The 25,125-nt window shown below is 36.3% G+C and overlaps 1 protein-coding gene across 2 annotated transcripts in view; it reads left to right on the top strand.

The window, feature by feature from the left end:
• STK26 (serine/threonine kinase 26) overlaps positions 1-25,125 on the top strand; it is a 76,498-nt gene that overhangs the window by 20,865 nt on the left and 30,508 nt on the right. For both annotated transcript variants that reach the window (XM_037046035.1, XM_037046034.1), the window contains exon 3: positions 23,949-24,179. In XM_037046035.1, coding sequence (XP_036901930.1) covers positions 23,949-24,179 — 231 coding nt within the window. The remainder of the gene's footprint in view (positions 1-23,948; positions 24,180-25,125) is intronic.

Consider the following 25,125-nt stretch of genomic DNA (forward strand, 5'->3'; position numbering starts at 1 on the left):
CAGTACACATGCTCACTGAACAGTGTCTACTGCCCCCACTGACTAGTACAGTGAAGTTGTCACTGTTCATGCATGTGCACTCTGGTCCACTCTTCTTGGCTGTCAGGTTACATCAATGTCACACAAACTGTTTTTATTATATTAATAATAGTTAGAATTTTTCTAGACAGACCTTGTGCATAATAGGGTTATCAGGGCCTTATACATGTTACAATTTTCTTGTGGCTAATTCTTTCTGCCTTTAATATTTAAACTGTAAGTATTCTAGAAATTGGATTCACATGAGTCTTATTCTATACAGAGTACACATCATAGGAAATGACTTTTAATGAAATTCAATACCAGTTTTGAGCTATTTTAGTGAATAGAATTAAATTGAACACTATATAAAATTATATTTATCAAGATTCTCAACTCTCTGCCTAATTTCTCCCATAGAATAACCTTACAGAGAATCACCACATCAAAGGAACTGCTTTTGATAAATATAATCCAGTTTACTTGTTAGTAAAATCAGAGGCATGTGGGTAGTAAACAAATGACTTCTGGTTAAGGGAAACTTATGATTATTGTCTGAGCTCTTATGTTGAAGCTAATTTTATTATAGGTACATTATACTGTGTACTAAAGTGATAGGGAATGGGGGAATAGATTCCCTTTTAGTGACAAAATCTTATACCAGGAGGGCTGCTTTTAAAAAGACTCTCTTCATGAAAAAAATGGTGACTGTCACTGAAAGATCTCTTTGACCATATCACAAGCTTCTCAAAGGATACATAAAATGAAAATACAGGATTTAACTAAACAATGAACCAATTTTGAGGTTTTAGCATAGGTGACACCTCCATGGTCATCTTTTTGGAGTGTGATTTCTGGTAAGAGCAAATGAAAACAACTATTACTGCTGTTGCTATGGATCTTGTATCTGCTAAGGTTCAGGCATCATTTTGGAGACTGCAGTGTAAAGCCTACTTAGGGAAGGTAGCATTTCATGATACCAAAGGCTTAGTGCTGCCTCATGAGCAAGCATAAAATGTAGGTGAGGGAAAAGGGGTTGGACTTTGGATGAAGAGAAAGACAGTATTTCCAAGGAAGGAGAAAATTGGCCTTTTGCTTTAAAGATTTGAGAATTCTTTCTATATTTTTTTAGAATGGGAAATTTCTCTACTTTCTGCAGAGAATAGAAAAAGCTAACAGAAAAGGAAATTGGGGAGGTAATAGCAATTCATTTCTTTCTTCTTGCTTATGACTTCTGTTATAAGAGTTACATTTACAAAATTAATTTGTTATTGCAAGGAAATGTCTGTAAAGTGTATATTTGGTTGGGAGAAAGCTTGTGAAAAAACAGGGACAAGAGCTGACATCATAGGAATGGTAATATCAGTCGCTTTTTTGTTTAAGATGTACAATTTTGTTGGCATGTGTACTGGGCAAATAAATTGTTTCTAGATAATTAGTCATTTTGGGTGGCTTTTTTTCTCTGTAGGCAAAATGAGCACTTTCCATTAACAAGGAAAAGTGCCAGATTATCACTGGTTTAGTATTTGGCTAATTAAGACTTATTTGGGGGAGAGACTTAAAGAGAAATAATTATTCTTTCAAATTACTGGACTTATTATTATTTTTACTTTTCCAGTAGGATCTGGCCTTAAAATTCTCCCTCCAGAAATGATTAAAACAGTTCTTTGGAGCCTTCAAGCCTGAGTAGTATCTCAGATTTACTTTAAAGTAAGTTCACTTAATGAATTTTTAGAACTCTTGATTTATGTTTTGGCTGAGAGAAGAGTTCTAAGTAGTATTATAGTCCAGTTGCTTTTTAAAAAACACTTATGTGTACTAAATACTGTATTAATTCTATTGTTGGCTTTTAACTTTCCAATAATTTAAAAGATATAAATATTTTCATACTTAAAAACCAAACATTGTTTTCTCCTCAGGGATTACGGCCCCCTACCCACATTCCAGGATAGAGACAGCTTTCTCCTGTTGCCCATTCATGCACCTGGGTTCTTTAGAAGAGTCTATCTGTGTAACTAGAAGCATTTTAATGTAATTACTGTTTTGTATATTTTTTATGACAGTATGTCATGCAGTTTTAATGTAAGTGTGATCCTGAATGAAAGATCATGCATAGTTTAGTTTTGGACAATTTTTCAAAACTCCTTTAACTGAAAAGATGATCTGTATATAGTAAAAGAATAGTCTTATTTAATATGGCCAAGTGGTTCCAGACTTTGAGAATTTAATTATTTTTTCCTGGTAGGATAATAAATTGTTCTCTTCTAACTACGAGAATGCAGGATTTAGTGTATTCTATTCTTCTACAGTATGAAATAATGCCTGCATGCATCTCCTCAAATGTAAAGTGTGGAGATTATGTTGGTATACCTTAAACTCTAAAACTAAGCTTTGAGGGTTCTGCTCAGGAGTCTAGACTAGGTTACTATTTATAGAAATAAGGGACACATGACTGTTTATTTATACAAATAATCATATACCTGTTCCAAGCAAATTTTGAATTAGGTGTAATTTATTTTATACTGAGGCAATTAATGCATAATTACTTCTCTACTATGTGTAATAATTTTCTACTAAGAGGTAGTGACACTATAATGTTGGTTTGTACTTTGGACAAAATGAAATTTTCTTGAAACTTAATTTCTCTGTAGTGAATATTTTTGAACACTGGTATTTTTGAAATAATAATGATCACCTTTCTCCAATACTATTTTTGGAGTATTTAATGTAACCCTTTCTCAACCAGTTTTCATCTCAATCACAAAACAGAAAATGATTTGAGCTAATAATGTTTCTTCAGTTCTCCCAAGGAGGGCACAACTAAGACCTTTCCAGATTCACCGGAAAGGAGTTCATTTATTATATACAATGCATTCCTCAGAGCAGCAATCAGCATACCATAGCCAAGGACAAAATCCTGCCTGTATAGCCTATTGGTGTGTAACCTGCAAGCTAAAACTATTTTTACGTTTTTTTAAAGAGTTGTTTAAAAAGACGACTATGTGATAGATACTGCAGACTGTCACAAAGCTCAAAATATTTATTATATTTATGTGGCCCTTTAGAGAAAAAGTTTGCCAATCCCTATCTTAAGGCATGGAACCAATTGAGAATTGCTCGTCTGTTGAAATGAAGCTTCTTATAGTATATTCTCAGAGGCGAGAGATGCAGTAAGATAGCAGGAAACATTCTTTTTATTAAGGTGACTTGTATATTGGTCACATTATTGTAATGCTTAGTTCAAGGAAAGACTCCAGATTATAGTAAAAAGGTAGATATATTTTTGTTTGTTTTCTAGACGTAAATTTCAATGGTTAAATTATATGGAAAGTTGTATTGGTAACTCTAATGAATGATACATTTTTGTGTGTACAGATACATTTAAATATTTTTGCAGTTTCTAAGGCAAGAAAATAAAACTGGACAAATTTTATGCAGGAATATAAAAAAGGACATTGATTGCTTTAATTTAAAGGAAAGTGATTAGAGAGTATTAAGTGTCAGAGATAATCACATATGTTTCTTCTTGTGACAAATAAATGTCTTCACACTACAATTAACATCTCAGGTACGTTGTCAGCAATAAGGACCATAGTACTTAATCAAAATTTCATTAGTCCGGCCAAGATGGAGGTGTAGGTGGAGACACTGTGCCCCCTCCCACAACTAAATTTAAAGACAGCTAAGTTTTAGAAACAAAAATGCAGGTGAAATGGTGAAAATTGAACTGTATGGAAGTCCGACAACAACAAACCACTCAGCCAGACTGGTAAGAGGGGCGAGTCAGCAGCAGAGCTGGGTCAGGCTGGAAAGATCCTTGGGTCCGACCTACCCAGGAGCTGAGGCGGAGGCAGTTGGTGGATCCCAGACATGGGGTGGCGATGGGCGGACCCAGTGAGGGCGTATGGCAGCTGGCTGGCTGCGGTCACACATTCGTGCTCAGATAAACCAAGCAAATGAGCAAACAGTGAGACAGACAGCTCACGCTAGGGCCCCAGCAATGGGAATTAGAGCCTGAAAGCACCAACTGGAAAGACTTTCTTGGGGTTGAGGGGCTGGAAGAGGCTCCCAGGCCCACAGACAGTTTGTTGGAGAGACACACAGGGTCCTGGAGAGTACACGGGCCCACACACCCGGGAACCAGCACCAGAGGGGCCCAATTTGTTTGTGGGGAGCCGCAGAGGGGACAGAAATCAGAGAGAGAGGAGCGGAGCAAAGCATCATTTTTTTCCCTCTCTGACCCCGCCCTCACATACAGAGTCACAATCCAGCGACTGGGTCGCCCCACCCCTCAAACATAACAGGTGCGAATAGACCAAACATTATGACTCAAGAAATAGCCAACTTATCAGATGCACAGTTCAAAATACTGGTGATCGGGATGCTCACAGAACTGGTTGATTTTAGTCACAAATTAGAGGAACGTATGAAGGCTAAACTGATTGGAATGAAGGGAAATGCACAGGAAACCAATAGTGATGGAAAGGAAACTGGGACTCAAATCAATGGAGTGAACCAGAAGGAAGAAAGGAACAACCAAACAGAAAAGAAAAAATAAACAAGAATTCAAAAAAAAATGAGGAGAGGCTTAGGAACCTCCAGGACATCTTTAAATGTTGCAACATCCGAATTATAGGGGTACCAGAAGGGGGAAAGAAACAGCCACGAGTGGAAAAGTTATTTGAACAAATAATAAAGGAGAACTTCCCCAGTCTGGCAAAGGAAATAGACTTCCAGGAAATCCAGGAAGCTCAGAGTCCCAAAGAAGTTGGACCCAAGGAGGAACACACCAAGACACATCATAATTACATTAGCCAAGATTAAAATGAAGGAGAGAATCCTAGAAGCAGCAAGAGATAAGGGGATAGTCACCTACAAAGGAGTGCCCATCAGACTGTCAGCTGATTTCTCCAAAGAGACCTTACAGGCAAGAAAGGGCTGGAAAGAAGTATTCCAAGTCATGAAATCCAAAGACCTACAGCCAAGATTGCTGTAGGTCTTATATGAAAGCCCTTATATGAAACGTTAAAGGGACTTATGTAAGAAAAAGAAGATAAAAAATATGAACAGTGAAAGGACAGCAAACTCACAGTTACTAACAACCACACCTAAAACAAAAGCAAACTAAGAGGACAGCTAGATCGGGAGCAGAAACATAGAAATGGAGATCACATGGAGGGTTAGCAACAGGGGAGTGGGAGGAGGAGAAGTGGGGAGAAGGTACAGAGAATAAGTAGCATAGGAAGTGGGTAGAAAATAGACAGGGAGGAAGGCAGGAATACTATGGGAAATACAGAATCTGAAGAAATTGTGACACATGGACATGAATGAAAGTGGGGAATGGTGGAGGAGGGGAGTGAAGGGGGGAATGGGACAACTGTCATGGCATAATCAATAAAATATATTTTAAAAATAAATAAAATAAAAAAAACAAAGTTTCATTAAAATTATGAGATCATAGCATATGAAATAATGAGCTTCTACCAAATGCCACTTAACTGTTTGATATAGTGAGGAAGGTTCCATCAACCATAAAATATATACCGGTAAATCACAAAATTATCCACAGAGAAAAAGCATAGCAGGCATTGTTTGTAGTTAGCTACTGATTTCCTTTATCTCCATATTTAGTTAATCATGAAGTTCTGTCAGTGTTTTTCTCTGGAAAATGTCAGACATCATCCCTTTTTTAAAAATCATACTATTCTGTCATTTGTCACTAAGCACAGTAGAGGCAATGTGTAGACATGATGGAGCTGCCTGAAATACAGACTTTATGTTTCAGATTCATTTAATGAAAGCTTTCAGTGATTCCCCACTAGCCTGACCAAAAATTCCTAGGAAAGATGAATCCAGCCAGGCTACTGAGATGGTAAGGAAAGTCATCACTGGCTATTGAGCTGGCTTTGAGACTAAGTGAAAAGAAGCAAAAGAAAGGAAGAGGTAAAAAAGGACACAGGGAGTTCTAAGATTGTGTTTTTCAAAATGGTTATGGGTCCTTGTGGAGTGGGCAGTGAAAATTTGCTTGGTGAATGGTACTTTCTCTCTGCTTAGGACTGTGAAATGATACTGTGCAAGTCATTTCAAGTTGTAGACCACAGATCTTTTCAGGGAGCACACTGTTCAAAGCATTTTAATTACTTCGAGTGGGTCATTAAGCTTATTTTGGCTATGGAAGTTCAAGGACTAATTAAGGAACTTTGTCATTTGTCTCCATCCTGAGGTTACTTGTTTGTCATTGCCCTCCCTCCCTTCGGCTAAAAAACACTCATTATAAAATAAAACAAATCCATGTATTTCATAAGGGCTATTTCCAGTTCTAAAATCCTATGGTCTTTTACAATTCTTAAACAGATTATATAGGAGTTTTTAGGTAAAAAATCAGGTTTTGTACTTGTATTGACATTTGGCACTGGATGTTGAATATCCTTAATGGAGAATTACAGTTTTAAGTTGATTGCTAAATAAATAAGGACTATAGATTTCAACTAATACAATATATTAGCCACAGTTTTGTGGGAAACACATAAACAGCCTTATGTTTGTAATTTTATTTGTTAAAAATTAAAAGATTCAACTCATATTAGTAGATAATCTCAGTTTCAGTAGTGTTTTCCCCTTTATTTGAGCAGTTAGGTTAGCATATGTTATGCTTTGGTAACAAATAGATTTCAGCAACATCAACACCAATCAATGGGGGTAAAAGCTAGTGAATCTGTACATTTAAGAATCAGGATATTCAAAAGTGCTATAGACAGTGGAGTGTAGGGTAGGATGGAGATCAATTTGAGAAATTTCAATTCAGAAAAAGTTGGTGTACTTTGAGAGGAGATTACCATATTTTTAGGACCATAAGATGCACCAGACCATAAGGCACACTTAAGTTTTTTTTTATTATTTTATTTATTTATCTTTAGAGGGGAAGGGAAGGAGAGATGGAGAGAAATATCAATGTGTGTTTGCCTCTCGTGCATTCCCTGCTGGGAACTGGGCTGCAACCCAGGCATGTGCCCTGACTGGGAATCGAACTGCGATTGTGTGGTTCGAAGGCCCGTGCTCAATCCACTGAGCTACACCAGCCAGGGCCCACAGTTAAGTTTTAGAGGAGGAAAATAGGAAAAAAATTTTAAAGCAAAAATGGTAAAATATTTAATAACCTGTGACCCTGCTCCACTGCTGCTCCCCCCCTTCACAGTGAGGCAGGTAAACTACATTCAGACTATAAGATGCACCCCCCATTTCTCTCCCAAATTTTGGGGGAGTGCATCTTATAGTCTGAAAAATATGGTGATTCACAAGAAAAAGAAGAGTTCTCTAAGCTGGAGTTTCTTGAGAAAATGGAAATATGGCAATATTTAAGATTTTTTCCTAAATGAACTAATACTACCTGTGTAAGGGAATGGGAATAACAGTGATAAAATCATCATCAGAGAGGATGTTAAAATCTAGCCCCTATTTTGTTAATATAACAACTTTGTTAATATAAGCTTATTTCTCATATGGTTAGTTTTGTTTGTTTGTTTTTAATATTTTATTTATTTATCTTTAGAGGGGAAGGGAAGGAGAGAGGGAGAGAAATATCAATGTATGGTTGCCTCTGCCGAGGACACAGTGTATCGTGTGTCCCCTGCCGGGAACTGGCCTGCAACCCAGGCATGTGCCCTGACTGGGAATCGAACCGCGATCCTCTGGTTCGCAGGCCCATGCTCAATCCACTGAGCTACACCAGCCCGGGCTATTTCTCATATGGTTGGGTTCATCATGATGCTGAGTATAGAGCTAACTTCTGTGGCCATTTGTAGAATTTCTTCGTAGGTTTTTAGGTACAACTATTACACACACACACACATCTCATTTTGATTGGTTTCTGAGTTTGTCCTTATTTATTAAAGCACTGCTTCAATTTTTTAAAGAAGTAAGTAGGGCATAAAAATAACAATAAGCTTTATTTTTTAGCTCTACACCCACATACACACAGAAACACACACCCTACTAATATTTTTCACTTTTGGAAAGTAGATTGTTGAAAATATTAGAGACCATACTTTTAGAATATTCTGTGATTTCCTCTTCTCCATTCTTAGTGTTTGCTAAGACTAACATAGTTTGCTACTAATCACATCATGCCATCAATATCATTTTCTTGGGATCATAGAATGTTAAAGGCAACAGAACCTAAGAGGTAATTTTCCTTATTCCTGAGATTCCACTGGGTAACTTCTTGCAAATACTATTTGATTAAATTCATTCAAAGTATAGATTTGATTAAAGAGGAAAATTACACTGCAGCCACTTTCTCATTAAGAATGAAAAGGTAAGTCGATGTAAAATCCACTTCTTAAATCAGTGTTAAGTTTCTAAAAGAACTCATGGTTTTAATAATTTAGTGCTGTGCTTACAAGCTTCAAATGTATTGATTTTAATTGGAGTCCTGTATCTAGAAGGAAAATAGGCAGTGAGAAAATCAATTTTGTTTTAATCCAGTGCATTTAAATAACTGTGCTAAAGATTCACCATAACATTATCCATGATAGCTCAATATCTACTATTCGGGGCCTCTGCTTTAGATTCTCTACAAAGGTTTATTTCTGAAAGTACTAGAGTGACATCCTTTAATGACGTACTCCAGTATGTATAGAATAAAACCAGGTTCTCAGTGTCCATCATGTTAAATTGCCCTGTGTGGGTTTAGTTAAATAATGGCCTGAATAAATTAGGATACCTGTTTTATCATTTATATACTAGTAGAATTTTTAAAAATATTTTATTTATTTATTTTTAGAGAAAGGGGAAGGGAAGAAGAAAGGGAGAGAAACATCAATGTGTGGTTGCCTCTCATGCACCCCCACTGGGGACCTGGCCCACAACCCAGGCATGTGCCCTGACTAGGAATTGAACTGGTGACCCTTTGGTTCACAGACCCATGCTCAATCCACTGAGCTACACCAGCCAGAGCTATATTAGTAGAATTTTTGTCTTCCTTTTATTGTATGATCTTGTTTGCCTTTACAAATGAATATTTTATGTTTAAGGCTTGTTATCAATCCCAGTTTATATTTATATAACTTGCTGTCTAGTCAGAAATAATCCCTTTAATTTTAACATAAATCCTGTGGTTAAGCCTGACCCCTGATTGATTTGTGTATTTCTATGTGTTTAGCCCAACTAAATTGAAATGTACAGTGGAGTGATGCACAGACTGTGGCTCTTTGAGACCTCTAATCTTTGCATTTGGATATGAAATCATCCTACATTCTACAGACATACAGTAGTCATGTGGCTCTGGTTAACAGTGATTGCACCGGTATGCTTTCAGAATCAGATTTGCATATATCACTCATTTGCATCCTTGTTTTTATTGGTACTGCCAACTCTCCATTGCAAGAAATGCTGTTTTGCAAACTAAAGAACTGGAGAGTATTATGCTAAGTGCAATAAGCCAGTCAGAGAAAGACAAGAACTATATACCATATTTTGCCATGTATAATGTGCACTCTCTTGCCCAAATTTTTTGAGGAGAAAGTAATGATGTGCATTATACATGGGTAGTATGAATTCTGTATGTTTTTAATTCTTTTATTTATGCTTAAACATTAAAAATGTAACTGTAGAAAGCAATAATGATATTCATATGTAAAATAATACCCTGGAATATGATAATCAGTTTTATTGAACTTACAATGAACTTACAACAAACACAGTTTCGGCCAACAATTCAATGAAATGAAATGAAGAGCGAAGTACTGTTATCCACAGAGTAAGATAGATGATGCTGATTGTTATACACTTGATAAGAAAGATGACATCAAATGTTATCCATTTGATAAGATGGGTGATGCTAGCTTTATTACAATAGGGTGAACAGTGCAACATTTCCTGTATTGTAGGCAGGAGAAATTATTGGAAAATGTCAAAATGACCTCTGTACTGTAAGCTTTAAACTAAAACTTATTGAATGTGCTAAGAGGCATGGCAACAGAGCTGCCAAGAGACACTGTGGACTCCTCTCATTGATAATGTCATCAGATTGTGAGATGAAGAAAAGCTTCTCAGATGCCAAGACAGAAGGCAATGCAGGGAAACCTCCAAAGTGGCCAGAGGTGGAGCGGGAAGTAAAGACCTGGATTCTGGAGCAGTGTTGCACTGGGGTCTCTGTTTTGGTTAAGGTGATACAAGAAGAAGGTAAAAGGATTGCATGAGAAAAAAGCATTGATGATTTCTCAGGGATACCTAAATGGTGTTTCAACTTCATGAAGAAAGAAGGTTTGAGCATGAGGACACAAATAAAACTTGCCCCCAAACTTCCACCAGCCTATGAGAATCAAGTTTTGGAATTTCATTTTTAATGTTATCAGTCTTCAAAACACAACTTCGAGCTGTCCCAAATTGCCAGTATAGATGAGGTCACACTTACATTTGTTATGCCATCCAACAGAACTGTGGGCATCAAAGGAGGAAACACCATGGCTTTTAAAATTAGTGGTTGTGAGAAAACATACTTCATTGTTGCTCTAGCCTGCTGTGCAGATGGGACAAAGCTACCACCTATGATCATCTGTAAAAGAAAAATGTTTCTGAAAGAAAAGATTCCAAGTGGGGTTACTGGCCACATGCATGAAAAAGGTTGGATGAATGAAGGAGGCATGAAAATCTGGTTTAACAAAGTTTGGTTACGAAGGCCTGGAGGCTTACTTAAAAAAATCAAGTTTGCTTGTTTTTGATCACTTCAAAGCCCATGTTACACAAAGTGCAAAAGCAATCGCAGAATGGACTTGAAAACCCAACTTGCTGTGATACTGGTCAAGAAGGAAGAGGTTGTAAAATCATTTAAAACATGCAGCATTAGCAATGCTCTGGTTGGAATTGAGGATGATGAAATTTACCAGGAAAAGGCAAGTGACTCTTCAGAAGACACTGGTAATGTATAAATTGAAGAAGATAATATTTTTGATGTCATCAGTGAAGAAGCATTCTTGGCCTTCTCTGATGCATAAATATAAATTTGTTACCAGTATATAAAATTTCTTGTACCCTGTATCTGTTCTTGTGTTTTGTAATTATTTGTTACATAAAATTTCTTGTAACATAATATGCTCAAAAAATAAATGCTAAAATTCCTTTATAATAAAAAAGAAGTATCTAAATTTAAATAAAGAAAAATTGAGTTAAAAAATTAAAATGAAAGATTTTTTCTTTGAAAGTTTGGGCCCAAAATATGGATGTCTATTATACACAGCAAAATATGGTAATTTCACTTATATGCAGGATCTAATGAACAAAATGAACTAACAAACAAAATAGAAACAGGCTCATAGATACCGAAAACAGACTGACAGCTGTCAGACAGGAGGGTGCTGTGGGCTGCATTTTAAAGGTAAAGGGATTAAGCAAAAAATATCAATAAATAAAAATCAAAATTCATAGATAACAGGCAAGGATATGCCTGTTAACAGGCAAGGATGGTGATTAACATAGGGAAAGGAGGCTGGAGGAAGGTAGAAGAAGGTAAAGGGAGGGCATGGTAAATGGTGATGGAAAGAGATTTGACTTAGGATGGTAAACACACAATACAATATATAGATGATATATTACAGAATTATACATATAAAGCCAGTACAATTTTATTAACCAATGCCCCCCATCCAATAAATTTAATTTTAAAAAGAACAGTAGAAAAAAATCTCAATTATCACTTTGGAAAATTTTTGTTATGTCAATCACATGTGAGAAAAGGAATTGACTTAGCATTTCATACCTATTTTAATATTGTTCAGTTCATTGAATTTAACCTCCCTTGTACCAAAAGTCAGAAACGAAATGGTAAATGAAGGGACTACCTCATGTCAATGATTTCATCTTAGGAGGACCTCCAGGTAAACAACCTGCAAACATCCAAGGCCCACAGTATACAAAGCAATATACTGGGTCCTGTGAGGATGGGTAAATGGTACTCAGTGAGACAGATCCAATTTATTAATGAACTTACTTATTAGAAAATAAAAAGGTCATGACAATCAAAGAGAATGCAAAGATAATGTGTATTCAAGAAATGGAGCTCAAGGAAAAGGCTGTGGGAGGGTAGAAGATGAAGTAATTGATTGTGTTTGGGTGATCAACTTCCCCTGGGGAGTTAGAGAGGTATTTTTTAATTAGAGATGAGAAATTTTGACAGATGGAGAAGAGGTAGAATTATTGTTGATAGAGAAAATGGTATGACTCAAAGGCTCGAAAGTAGCAAAAAGTAGAATTGTTCTCCAATGGAACATTGCCTTTAGGTTTTTATGTCTAAGCTACTGCTCATTGAAGCATTGAGTTGGGAATATGGTAAGACATCCTGAAATTTTACCTTTGAGCACTTAGTTTTATTGGATGTTCTACTGTATATGGTCAAGTATAAACTAGATTACTGTCTAAATGCTACTTTATTTTCTGAATAAATTTACTTTACAGTTGAAGGAGAGGAACAGTAATAGAAGCTTAGGTCCTATATGAACTGAACTCTGGCTCCCCTTGACTTCCTTGGAGCAGCCACTCATATAATGGAACATAGCCAATATGACAGGTAGGAGATCAGTCTGGACAGTACTCCCTCTGTTGCTCTTTATCCATCCTTGGCTTCTGAGCCTATTTCATTATAGTATCAGAGAGTTGGGACTTGAACACAGTCAACTAGTGATTCTGAATTTCTGGAACAGTGGGATAGTATATACTTTTCATTTGAGCCATTGTATGTGGCCAATGGCAGTTCATCTTTTACCTTAATGATTGTTTCAGGAATAGAATGGGCAACCGCTACTGATACAAGCAGGGAAACAAAGGGATTTGGCTTCCAATACTTCACAAATTCACAAAATAAGAATAGTAGGTAATTTAGAGATCACTGAGCCCACCTCTATCCTTCAATATACAGATGATGAAGCCATCATTTAATCACTGATTTCTTGTAATTTCCAGAGTAAGCAAAATTAAGCTAATTTTACCTGACATTTCTCCTCTTTGTACCTCTGAAATACAAGAAACCAGACCTCCTTTTTCCTTTGGAATGGTTGTAAAGTCAGAGAGAAATGAGTTAACTGAGGCAATGAAATTTGCATCCACCACCATTTATTGTGATGATAGCCTTGAGTTTTGGTTTATTGAAAGAATGTGACTGTTTACAGAATATTTTGCTCCCCTTACCCATGAATATAATTAAAGACAAATGAACTTCAGATCCCAGAGAGTCGAAAGAAGACAAAATTAATTATTTCCATTAATTTAAGAAGTCTTAGATCCAAAGATAATTGATCTGGCTGAACAAAATAACCTGACATTTCCATTTTCAATGGAAATAACAGAAATTTAAAGATCTATCTGGGAAATAGAGCTAAATAAAAGTGCTGCCTATTATAACTTAGTTTCTTGATTGAGAATTTCTAAGGTGGAGGATATTATGGTTAAATTCCTTATCATCCTGCCTGTATTTCATTTTTTTTCTTTGGAAAAATGTAGTACATGGCAAAGTGTTAATAGAATCAAATAACTGTTTCATTCTTCTTTACCAGATTGTAAATTAAATTATCTGACAAAAATATTTAAAGAAATGCATTCTTCACATCCCAAAATGTGTCTCACTTACTTACTTCATTGTTCTATTTCTCTGATCTGAGATTGTGTAAAAAGAAGAATGCAAATTATGAGAAAGAGGAAGGGCTTCTCTTATCCTATCTTGAGTAGGAGGAATTAAGATGAAGAAATATTATCAATTATTCTTATGTTTTTAAAGATGAAGTAGACTTAAAATTATTAATCAGGAGAAACCCCTAAAACTACTGTTATTTGTGCAGCTGTGTCAAAATATTTTGTAATAAATGTAACAATGTTATTTTACTACAATATTTCTATTCTAAGTATTTTTGCTAATGTACATTTAAAAATAAGAATAATAAAATAAAGAGAACATGAAAAAGTACTTATACATTTAATTTTATTTCTGCCTTATAAACACATTCTTCTTCTTGCTATGCACAATACTGCTGGAAGTTTAAATTGTTGCTTTAATAGTAGAAAATAATACTGTGTGAGAACTTTTTTCTCACATTCTTTATTGTAGTTCAAGTACAGTTGTCTCCATTCCCCCCTCCACCACTCACTCCACCTCAGCCACTGCGTGAGATCTTTGATTTTATGCTTTGCCATTAAGACCAGGGCTACTTTGCTGCTACATCATCTATCTGAAAACTGTCTTTTAATTGAGTTAAACTGAGCAGTAAAGACATGGACTCAACTGTGAGTTGATAAAATGCTATGTGATGACCAGAAGGAAACCCAGGTTGTTATGACTACATCTCATTTATATTATTGCATATACATAAAATCAGACAATTTTACTTCTATTTTATGTTGCAAAAGGAAGTTATAATAAACTTTGAGAGATATGTAAAAATATTAGTGTATCATAAAAATAGATAAACTAATAACATTTTCTTTGTGTCTAGATAATTATTTTCAGCTCTCATAAACATAGAAATACAAATTCAAACTGACCACTTAAGGAAATTAGACACAGGCCCAATTCTTTATGTTTAGTTTTGACACATATACAAACATACTTAACTTTCATCTAAAGTCTTACTGTATTATAGGTAAAATATAATGAAGCTACATAGTTTATTTCAGAAATATGAATCACAGAGGTTTCTTAAGAATTCCATAACATTTTATCACATACTTGTAATATTAACCTGAGGTTATAGAAAGTTGAGAAATACTGTTCTAATATCTCAATTTTCAAAAGCTTACAAAAACTTAAGAGGAGCTTTTTAGTCTCTCTCATATTAAAGTAATTTGAGTATTGGCATGGTAATTTAACAATTTTATGCTTATATAAAATCTACCACAAAAATATTTTTATTCTTGGAAAATTTCATCAATATGAAGGTCTTTTTAATGAACAAAACTGAAAATCTTAAGTGTTAAGGGTTACCGAAGTCTACAATAAATCAGTGATAAAACTGAAAGTGGAGCTGTTGGTCTCTGGACATTGGATCCTATGGGAATAGTGGTGTGGAATACCATCATTATCTTGCCTCTCACACTCTAAAGGTTAGCCTATTCCTGTGTAGTTATTAATGTGGAAAAACAATGGACCAAGTACAATAACCTTGCCAAAAAAAGTCAAGATTATATAATATCTCTATAAGATTATAATATAAAATATTTGGCAATTATGCATGTATACAAGGATCAGCCAATTGCAGAGTGGTTCAAGACTAATTATTCATATACAAAGAATAGGAAAGTTCTGTTTTATTCAAATTCTTTTTAAGTTATAATTGTTTTTAACTCTTGAAATGTAGGGCTATTTCTAAGTAGACATTGGGAAGTTGTGGGATTTATTTAAGATGGGAAATAATTTTGGATTTATAGCAAAAGAATATAGTTTTAAGTTACAAATTAATCCAAGCTGTAGTGAAAGAACCTTAGACTTAAAAGTAAGGAGTCCTGGGTTCAAGTTTCAGCTCTGCAGCAGAAAGCTAATATGTCAATGTAGGTAAACATAGCCCACCTCCTTGCACAACCATATTAAAATTACAACCAAGGTACAGAACATTCATTATTCAGAACTGCCAGAAGTTGAGCTCAATGGAAGTTCTACAACTACAGAATTAAAGAAGAAACCACATTGAGACTGGTAAGAGGGGTGGAGTTACAAAATGGGTTGGTCCCACACCTATATGTGACAGATAAAAATTGGAGGGGTATCTCAGGAGTGAGCAGTACCAGTCCCACAACAGGCCCCCTAGCCCAGGGTTCCAGTGCCAGATAGGTAAGTTCCCATAACTTTGGTGGTAAAAACCAGTAGGGATTGAAGCTATGGAAGACAGATACTTCTGGATTGCCTGGCAGTTCCTCTTAAAGAGCCCACATATGGACTTACTCAGACTCACTGACTGACTGAGCTCTAGCACTGGGGCAGCAGCTTGAAAGGAATCAGAGAGAGACAGAGATGAACTGAGTTGTCCAGTATCAGGGTGAGAGCTGGAAGGACAGCTTTATCCCAGATAGAAGTGCTGACAAAAGCCGTTGTTCTTTTTCTGAGCCCTCTCCCCATTGAGCTAGCAGGCAGGAGCCATATCTGAGACCCCATCAACCTGGCTCACACTGTTTTGCCCACCCTGGTGATTCTCTGAGGCTCCATCCCACCCAATTTTAGGATCCACTCAAGCTATTCCCAGTGGCTTTTTCATATGAATGACTTTTCTTGGCTCATGCTTCAGATTTTCCTAACTCCTCTCAAACAAAATCTGGCCTCAGCAAGCCCCATACCTTTTGCTAAGTGATCTCAGGCCCAGCACTGGCAGCACCTGGACTTGGTTCAGCTTGGCCTCTCCTGGGCATCTCCAAGTCCAGCACAAGTAGCAGCCATCTGCAGATTTCTTGCATCTTATGCCAGGTGTCCCTGACAAAACACGGTCAGTGGCTGACCTTGACCTGAACCTCCCAGAGGGCCCTAGAGGCATCATACCCAGAAGACAGCTACAGGCCATGTGGTATCACCACCACCCAATCACCTCCACAAGCAACACATTCAAGGTACAAACTCAGCAGGCACCAGAGCCCTGCTGAAGTAAGTCTTGCTCTGTGGAGTGGGCCCCTGCACAGCTGATCCTCCACAGTGGCCTCTGGCAGGCCAGAGGTTGATGGTGAGTGGTCACAGCCACTTAAAGCTGATGGGCCTGGGTAAATCCCTCCTATTGATCTGTCAATGACAGTTAAGGCTCAACTACAAGAGCAAGGTGTACACAGCCATCAAGGTAAGTGCACCTCGCGATAGGGGAGGCTGTGCCACTGGACCCTACAGGACAGCTACTACATTAGGCCACACTACCAAGCCTGGATGAAGTAGCAGCTCTGCCTAATAGTTTGAAACAAACACCAGGAGGCTGCTAAAATGAGACAAAGAAACGTGGCCCAAATGGAAGAATAGAACAAAACCTCAGAGAAAGAACTAAACAAAATGGAGACAAGCAAACTTCTAGATGCAGAGTTCAAGTACTGGTTATAGAGATGCTCAGAGAACTTAAGGGAAGAACAGATGAAATCAGAGAGAAATTTAACAGCATAAAAGGGAAAGGGAAACCATAGAAAAAAACCAGTCAGAAATGAAGGATACACTAACTGAAATGAAAAACAACTTACAGGGAATCAACAGTAGAGTGGATGAAGCCAAGAATCAAATCAGTGATTTGGAATATATGACAGCAAAAAATACCCAATCAGAACAGCAAGAAGAAAACTAATTTTTAAAAATGAGAGTAGTGTAAGGAGCTCTAGGACAACTTCAAGTGTACCAACATTCATATCAGCAGAGTTCTCAAAGGAGAAGAGAGAGCAAGAAATTGAAAACCTTTTTGAAAAATAATAACAGAAAACTTCCCTAACTGGTAAAAGAAATACAAATCCATGAAGTTCAGAGAGTCCTAAACAGGATGAACTCAAAGAGGCTCACTACAAGACACATTGTTATTAAAATGCCAAAGGTTAAAGACAAGGAGAGAATTTTAAAAGCGTCAAGAGAAAAGCTGCTAGTTACCTACAGGGGAGTTCCCATAAAGCTGTCAGCTGATTTCTCAGAAGAAACTTTTTAGGCTAGAAGGGATTGGCAAGAAATATTAAAAATAATGAACAGTAAGGACCTACAACCAAGATTACCCAGCTAAGTTATTATACAGAACCAAAGGAGAGATAAAAAGCTCCCAAGACAGAAAAAACTACAGGAGTTCATCATCACCAAATTAATATTATATGAAATGTTAAAGGGACTTTTCTAAGAAAAGGAATTTCAAAACTGTGAACAATAAAATGGTAATAAATACATAACTATAGACAATTGAATCTAAAATACAAAATAAGCAAACAGAACAGAAACACAGTCATAGATTCAGAGAACATATTGATGGTTGCTAGATGAGAAGGGGACAGGGATGAGCAAAAAAGGTAAAGGACTAAAAGGTACAAATTGGTAGTTTCAATGGGGATGTAAAGGACAGCATAAAGATTATAGTAGCCAAAGAATATATGTGCATGAACCATGGACATGGACAATGGTGTGGGGATTGCCTGAGAGACTAGGGGGTTTGGGTGGAGGGGGGCAAAGGGGAAAACTGGGGTAACTGTAACTGGATAACCAGTAAAATGAAATTTTGCCACTAATGAACCACCTGAAGTCCTTGAACAATTTATGACCTTGAACAATTTCTGACCTCTCTAGGCTACAATTTTTTCCATATAAAAATAAATTTTGGATCAGATGTTTGCTAAGTACTGTTCATCTCAAAGGGTCTATACTTTTTATTCCAGGATTTCTTTTTCCCTTCATTACCTTTCTCTACTTCTACCATTAATTTCACATAAATAGCCTTAAATTTCATGATTTCCATTTGGTGATATTAGCCTAGGACACAGCAGGCATACAATGAATACTTTTTGCTGATGGTAGTGATAAGGAGTGGGATCAAATGACCTATATATTTCCTTGCAGTTCTCAAAGTCCGTGACTTATATTTCTACCAAGGGAGAGCTCAATTTTGCTTGGATTATATAACACTTTAAAAAGATAGTATCCTACAATCTTGAGTGCAAGCAGTACTAAGAGGTAAATGGCTTTGATTTTAATCTTTAATTTTCTTCTGGCAGTATCTTGATTAGGAAGCACCCAACAAACTTGTAGGGCTGTGTTCACAGGGCAATTGCAAAATCTTAACATAGGCAATCATAGTAGAAGTAATTGAATTCGAGGCTCATGGAATCACTAGAGAATGGCTTTTATTTGCATGTATTCTACCGGTTAGATTACAGGTAATAGTATAAACATGTAAGTAATCTAGAAAAGCATTTTCTGTTTAGTTTGGGAGAACTAATCTCAACAAATTAAATACTAGGTAGCCAACTGGGTGTTATCTCTACTTTTTAGTACATTGTTAGGCTGAAGTTTTAGTTACTCTCTCTGATTGTCAGGGCATCCTGAGTTCACTGTAGGTCACTCCTGGTGTTACCTCTTGAGAATTTGTAACAGGTCTTCCTTTATAAGCTTTGATATAATTAGCAATTTTGCTTATTATTTCCTGTACATTCCTCCTCCTCAGTCAGTCACTGATAGCTTATACACATAATTGGTTTTTGTGAAAGTGCTAACAGTATCTTATAAACAAGAGCATTCATAAAATGATTTTTATTAAAGTATGAAGACAAGTGGAAAATGTTTGAGGTCAGCCTTACTCAGCTTGGTTCTTAGTTCTTCAAGGTTTTTTTCAGAACACATGAGCACAACCCTTTCTGCTCAAATCCTCTGAGAAATCTACCTCCCTTCCCTAAATCTGCTGTTTTTACTCTCAGCTCCAGATTAGGAGTCTGATTTGGCTACCTCAGATTCAAAGGAACTAAATTTGTTACATTTAGTTCTTTCTAACCTTTGACATTATGACTCTCCATTCTAACAGAACCCTAGGGTGAATTCTAATTCTGTCTATAGTTTTCTTGTTTCTCCTGCTCACTTACTTTTAATATCCCCTGATGAGGTTGAAGATAAGCTACCTCAAAGTATAGCACCTTGGCATGTTGGATATTTTAACCTGAAGGACTTTGACGAAATGACAGAAGTAAGGTTACTTTGATATGTTTTCACACATCACCCTCCCTCTCCCCACCCACCCACTGCTCTACTTTCCTGAAAATGGTCTTAAGACACTCATGTGAGTACTCCCCCTATATCTGGAAGAAAGAAACACCCTTGTCTCTGAAGATAATCAAGGATACAAATTCAAGATGTCAAGATCTATCTGCTCAGTGGTTCCCAAATGCTAATCTTTTAAAAAGATTTTATTTACTTATTTTTAGAGAGAGGGGAAGAGAGGAAGAGAAACATTAAAGTGTGGTTGCCTCTCTTGCATGCCCACAACAGGGGACCTGGCTTGCAACCCAGGCATGTGCTCTGACTAGGAATTGAATCAGTGACTCTGATTCACAGGCCAGCACACAATCACTGAACCACATCAGCCAGGGCCCAAATGCTGATCTTAAAACTGCTGTCAAAATGACTACATGGAAAATAGTTTGGAGTACGTCTTTTAAAAAAATACTTATTGCTGGGTCCAATCTCAGGGATTCTGAATCAATATTTTTGGAATGAGGCCTAGTTATCTGCATTTTAAATGTTGTACTGGTGATTCTGATGTGCAGCCAGGACTAGAGACCACTTAGAGAACTGTCAAGAGTTCTTCCAGCCCTCTGATTCTGTGATTTAGGTATGCAAGAAGTCTTCCTTCATCTGCCCCTAACTTTACACAGGAGACAAGCAAAATGATCATCTTATGTTTTTCCCTTTTGAACTTCTTAAGAACATTTCCATACTAAAAGGTTATTGTTGTCATTGTTATTGCTTTACTGGTAATGGTACCTCTGCTTAAGACTTAAATTTGTAACAAGTACTTATCGCTGAAGAGTCTAAATTCAAGCTAAGCAAAGGTAAATACAGTCAAGGAATAATGTGAATGTTCTGAGGTAGATCTGTGAGTTGTTTATTTTCACAAACCCATTTTTGTGGGCCATGGATAAATTGTCTACCATTCATCATAAATCAGTATGAAGTTAATTAGCCATTCCTCCTATTTGCTGCTGCAGAACTTCAAGCTCCTTCCTGGGTTATGGCTTTTAGAAGATAATGCAAATACAGATATAGAAGTAAGCTGCAATTTTGCAATAGAGGTAGAAAGATTTGGAAATTTTAATATTCTTAAAAGAGCTCTGGCTGGTGTGGCTCGGTAGATTGAGCATGGGCCTGTGAACCAAAGGGTTGCTGTTTCAATTCCCAGTCAAGGCACATGCCTGGGTTGCAGGCCAGGTCCCCAGTGGGAGCCACATGGGAGGCAACCATACATTGATGTTTCTCTCCCACTCTTTCTCCTTTCCTTCCCCTCTCTCTAAAAATAAATAAATAAAATATTTTAAAAATATTCTTAAAAGAATATTTGATTTGGGTGGAGAGGGAGCTGTTGATTTTCCTAGAGGCTCTGAAGAAGAGTGATGCGAATAACACTGGGAAAATTAGTTTCTTTGTATAGTTGGTTCTTAAATTGCATTACTTGGTATGTTTGCCATTTATTTACTTGACTTTTGCCCTTGCACCAAAACCAGGGGGGAAATCTATCTTAATAAAAACTTAGGCTCTGGCTGGTGTGGCTCAGTGGATTGAGCACCAGTCTGTGAACTAAAGGGTCACCAGTTTGATTCCCAGTCAGGGCACAAGCCTTGGTTGTGGGCCACGTCCCCAGTTGGGGGTACATGAGAGGCAACCACACACTGAAGTTTCCCTCCTTCTCTTTAGCCCTCCCTTTCTCTAACAATAAATAAATCTTAAAAAAGAAGACTTAGGATACTTTGGTGTAAGAAGATTGTGAGATGATAAAGGGGAGGGGGTGTTAGAACTTAGGTTTTTCTATAGAAAATTCAGGAACTAGCAAGCAGGGTAGGATTCTATATTCTTACATAGTCAAGCATGTGAGGTTATACTAGTAAAAACTAGTTTTCATGATTTCCTCTACTCTGGAAGTTGGGGTTTTTCATGGGAACTTTTAGTGCCCAAATAAAAGAGTGTAAATGTTATGTAAATGATGGATCTTTCTCCTTTTCTTTCTTCAACTTGATATTCTTTGATTTAAAGCCTTAAACTATATTGATGAGTTAGGATTAATTTCAGAGCTTCTTTAAAATGCAAAATATAACTTGATTTTTAATGTTTGATTCACATGCTTTTAGGAACCCATTTGTTATAGAAAGCAAGAACAGCTATATTCTCCCTGGGGTTGATTGCTTCAGTCAAATCTTTATAAAACATGAATTAGGAAGACTAGGATTTAATCTTTGTTTCTTACTACAAAAATTTTTGTTATAAAGTTAATTAATATACTTCCTACTTGACAGTGTATCAAAGTACATACTGTTTTTTTAATCATGACATATTTACAACATTTAGAGTTGTTTTGTAGTTACCTCAATAAAACTGAAAGATTTGTTCTTTGTGTTTTTTTTAAATCCCCTGAATTTAGAAAGTTATAGAGAGGTAAACCTGTCACCAGACTCTTTGATGAGCTTTTTTTCTTTTGCCACAAGGTACTAGAAAGACAGGAACCATAATCACCAAGAGTAGGAAGAGAAGTACCTTTGGTTTACCAGCTATGTAATAGTAATGACAATGAAGTACAATGTCTTCATTGTGAGAAATAGAACACGAAGGACATCAATAATGACAGTACTCAGAATTTGGAGAACATGTTATAACAAAATATGAGCATTAAAAAGGCATTTCCAATCTACTGAATGTCTATCCTATTTTTAAAAGCCTGTATGGGAAGCTCAAGATATGTTTGTTTCATGTGGGTACTCTAGGTGGGTGGGGATAAGAAGTACCTTGCACCAGTCAGGGCACATGCCTGGGTTGCAGGCCAGTTCCCAGCAGGGGACACATGAGAGGCAACCATATATTGATATTTCTCTCCCTTTCTCCTTCCCTTCCCCTCCCCTCTAAAGATAAATAAATTAAAATCTTAAAAAAAAGTACCTTGCAACATCAAAGAGACTATTACATAGAAAATGTAGCTTTTAGAATTAGAAAAAAATCCAACCAAGAAAAATGAGAAACCTTATAAATCAAGCAGGCCATGTGTAAACTTTGTTTAAGCAGGTCGTAAAAAAGAAAAGTTGGTGAAAAAAATTAAGGTTATCATAAGTTTTCAAGTTACTCAAAATTAGTCAGTTTGGTGAGAGAGAAAATAAACTTTAATGATCACTTTGTCTAATAAATGAATGTATAAGGGAATGTGCTGTTTGTCTCCTGAAATTGACAACTAGGTAAAGTTGTAAATGAACATGTGATCCAGATCCAAATTAAATATAGATAGCTCACAAGAGCTAGATAGAATTCTCCTATATTTTGAAGGAACTCAAAATAAAGTTTTAGATGTAGAGTAATAAAGCACTTAAAATAAAAATTAAAACATGCCTTTTGGGGAGATTTGGAGATCTTGTGTTTCTACTTGAATAGGAGTATATTGAATACTCAGTAAATGAGCTTAAGTAACCATATAAAGGTTGTATTTGAATAAAATTTCAGTTGAAAATGTATATGATTAGATAAAGGATAATTGTAATTCAAGAAAGGACAGGAATTTATAAATCTAAGTCATACCTATACATTTGTTAACCTAAAAACCTATGCTTGACTTACTCTCAGTTGCCACTATGAGATAAGTTGTGAAAGTCCTACATATTACCATTTCTTATGAGTACCAGCAATTATGATAAAGACATAGAATCTTGTCTCAGCCATTGATGAGAACATTATATGTGAATAAAATCTCAAGTAAAGAAAAGGAGACTCATAGATTCTTAACTCTGTGGTTTCTGCGGTGTTTACATGGTGATTTAGAAGTGTAAGTGGGGTGATTGAGATGTCCAAGTTGGAAAGATAAAAGGAGAGTTAAAAGGTAATATACTGCTGGTGGAATGTTGAATTTTTAATGATTCACCTACCTATTGCTTAGGCTAGGAATTCTTTCACTATTGCTCCCATAGCATTAATGTGCAAACTATCTATAACTAGCTACTTTATTGTGAAATGTGTCTGGCCCTTTGGCAGGCGTCAGAGGCAACATTCACTTGTATAGGGCTGTTTGTGGTAGCAGGATCAGCTAATCCCAGTGGGTGTGGGTGATCCAGTAGAGTATGAACTAGCTGAATATTTGGGATTGCTGTTGTTCTAACAAAGCACATATGAAGAGTCAAGGAAATTGGTATGTCTTTAAAAATGTGTTAATGTCCTGTATGATTTATTTTTCATCATTTAAAAATTGATGCAAAACATATGTGTTCTTTCTTTCTCTCCCACCTTTTAGAATAATATAGCTGATCCAGAAGAACTGTTCACCAAATTAGAACGCATTGGCAAAGGCTCCTTTGGAGAAGTTTTCAAAGGGATTGATAATCGTACCCAGCAAGTGGTTGCTATTAAAATCATAGACCTTGAGGAAGCTGAAGATGAAATTGAAGACATTCAGCAAGAAATAACTGTTTTGAGTCAGTGTGATAGCTCATATGTAACAAAATACTATGGATCATATTTAAAGGTAATGTGTGTGTTATATTATTTAAGTCATAATGTATTGTCATTATAAGTTTTTCTTTCTTTTTTTTAATTCCGGTTTTTGGAAATGCAATGTCTTAAATTAGAATTTCACAGTCTTTAGTCTCCAGACAGAATCTAGCTCCATTTACGGTGCCAAATAAACTATAGATTTCGCAGCTTATCCTCAATGCATCCCAATACTCATTTGCACCATTTTTTCTACACCTGAACTTTTGGACTGATGGATGAACAGAGGTGCAGCTGGTTCTTGAGACATATGCTTTGTTGGAAAGGAGCTTTTCCCCTGTGCTTTCACACATTATGCTCAGGGTCTAGTCTGTTTCAACCTTAGAATTGATAGAATATATAAGTATGTCACTTATTCCATTGAGGATGGTGGTTATTTACACATCTCCCTCTCCTTTTAAAAATATTTATTTTTATTGATTTTTTTATTACTATTTATCCACCTTATACCCACTTCCATCTCCACCCATCCTCTCCCCCTGCTCCTCCGCAATCACCACACTATTGTGCATGGCCATGAATTCTTTTTCTCTTTTTTTTCTTCATGGCAGGAAGTTTAGCTCAACCAGTCTTGGTTTTTACATCACTTAGCACAGGGCGTGGCACATCTTAAGTATACAATAAATATTTGTTCAAATGGAGTTAAATTGAATAATATATGTTTCTCCCCCCCAAAAAAAGTCACATTTTTAGTTTTAGGATCATGGAATTAACAGACGCATAAAGTTTCAGGAGATGGAAATGTTACTGCATAACAAAAATACTCTTTGGTTAGTAAAGCTAAGAATTCTTGGCCTCCAGAGTTAGAAGTTCAATTTGTGTCTATTGAATGTGAAGCATGAATAGTTAGAAAAATCTAGCTTAGGTTAGAGTTTCAATTATGTTAAAATTAAAAATTTTTATTCTAGTGTTGAATTTTT

This window comes from Sturnira hondurensis, unplaced genomic scaffold, assembly GCF_014824575.4.
Source record: "Sturnira hondurensis isolate 20B ecotype Veracruz unplaced genomic scaffold, ASM1482457v3 Scaffold0004786, whole genome shotgun sequence".
Classification (NCBI taxonomy): domain Eukaryota; kingdom Metazoa; phylum Chordata; class Mammalia; order Chiroptera; family Phyllostomidae; genus Sturnira; species Sturnira hondurensis.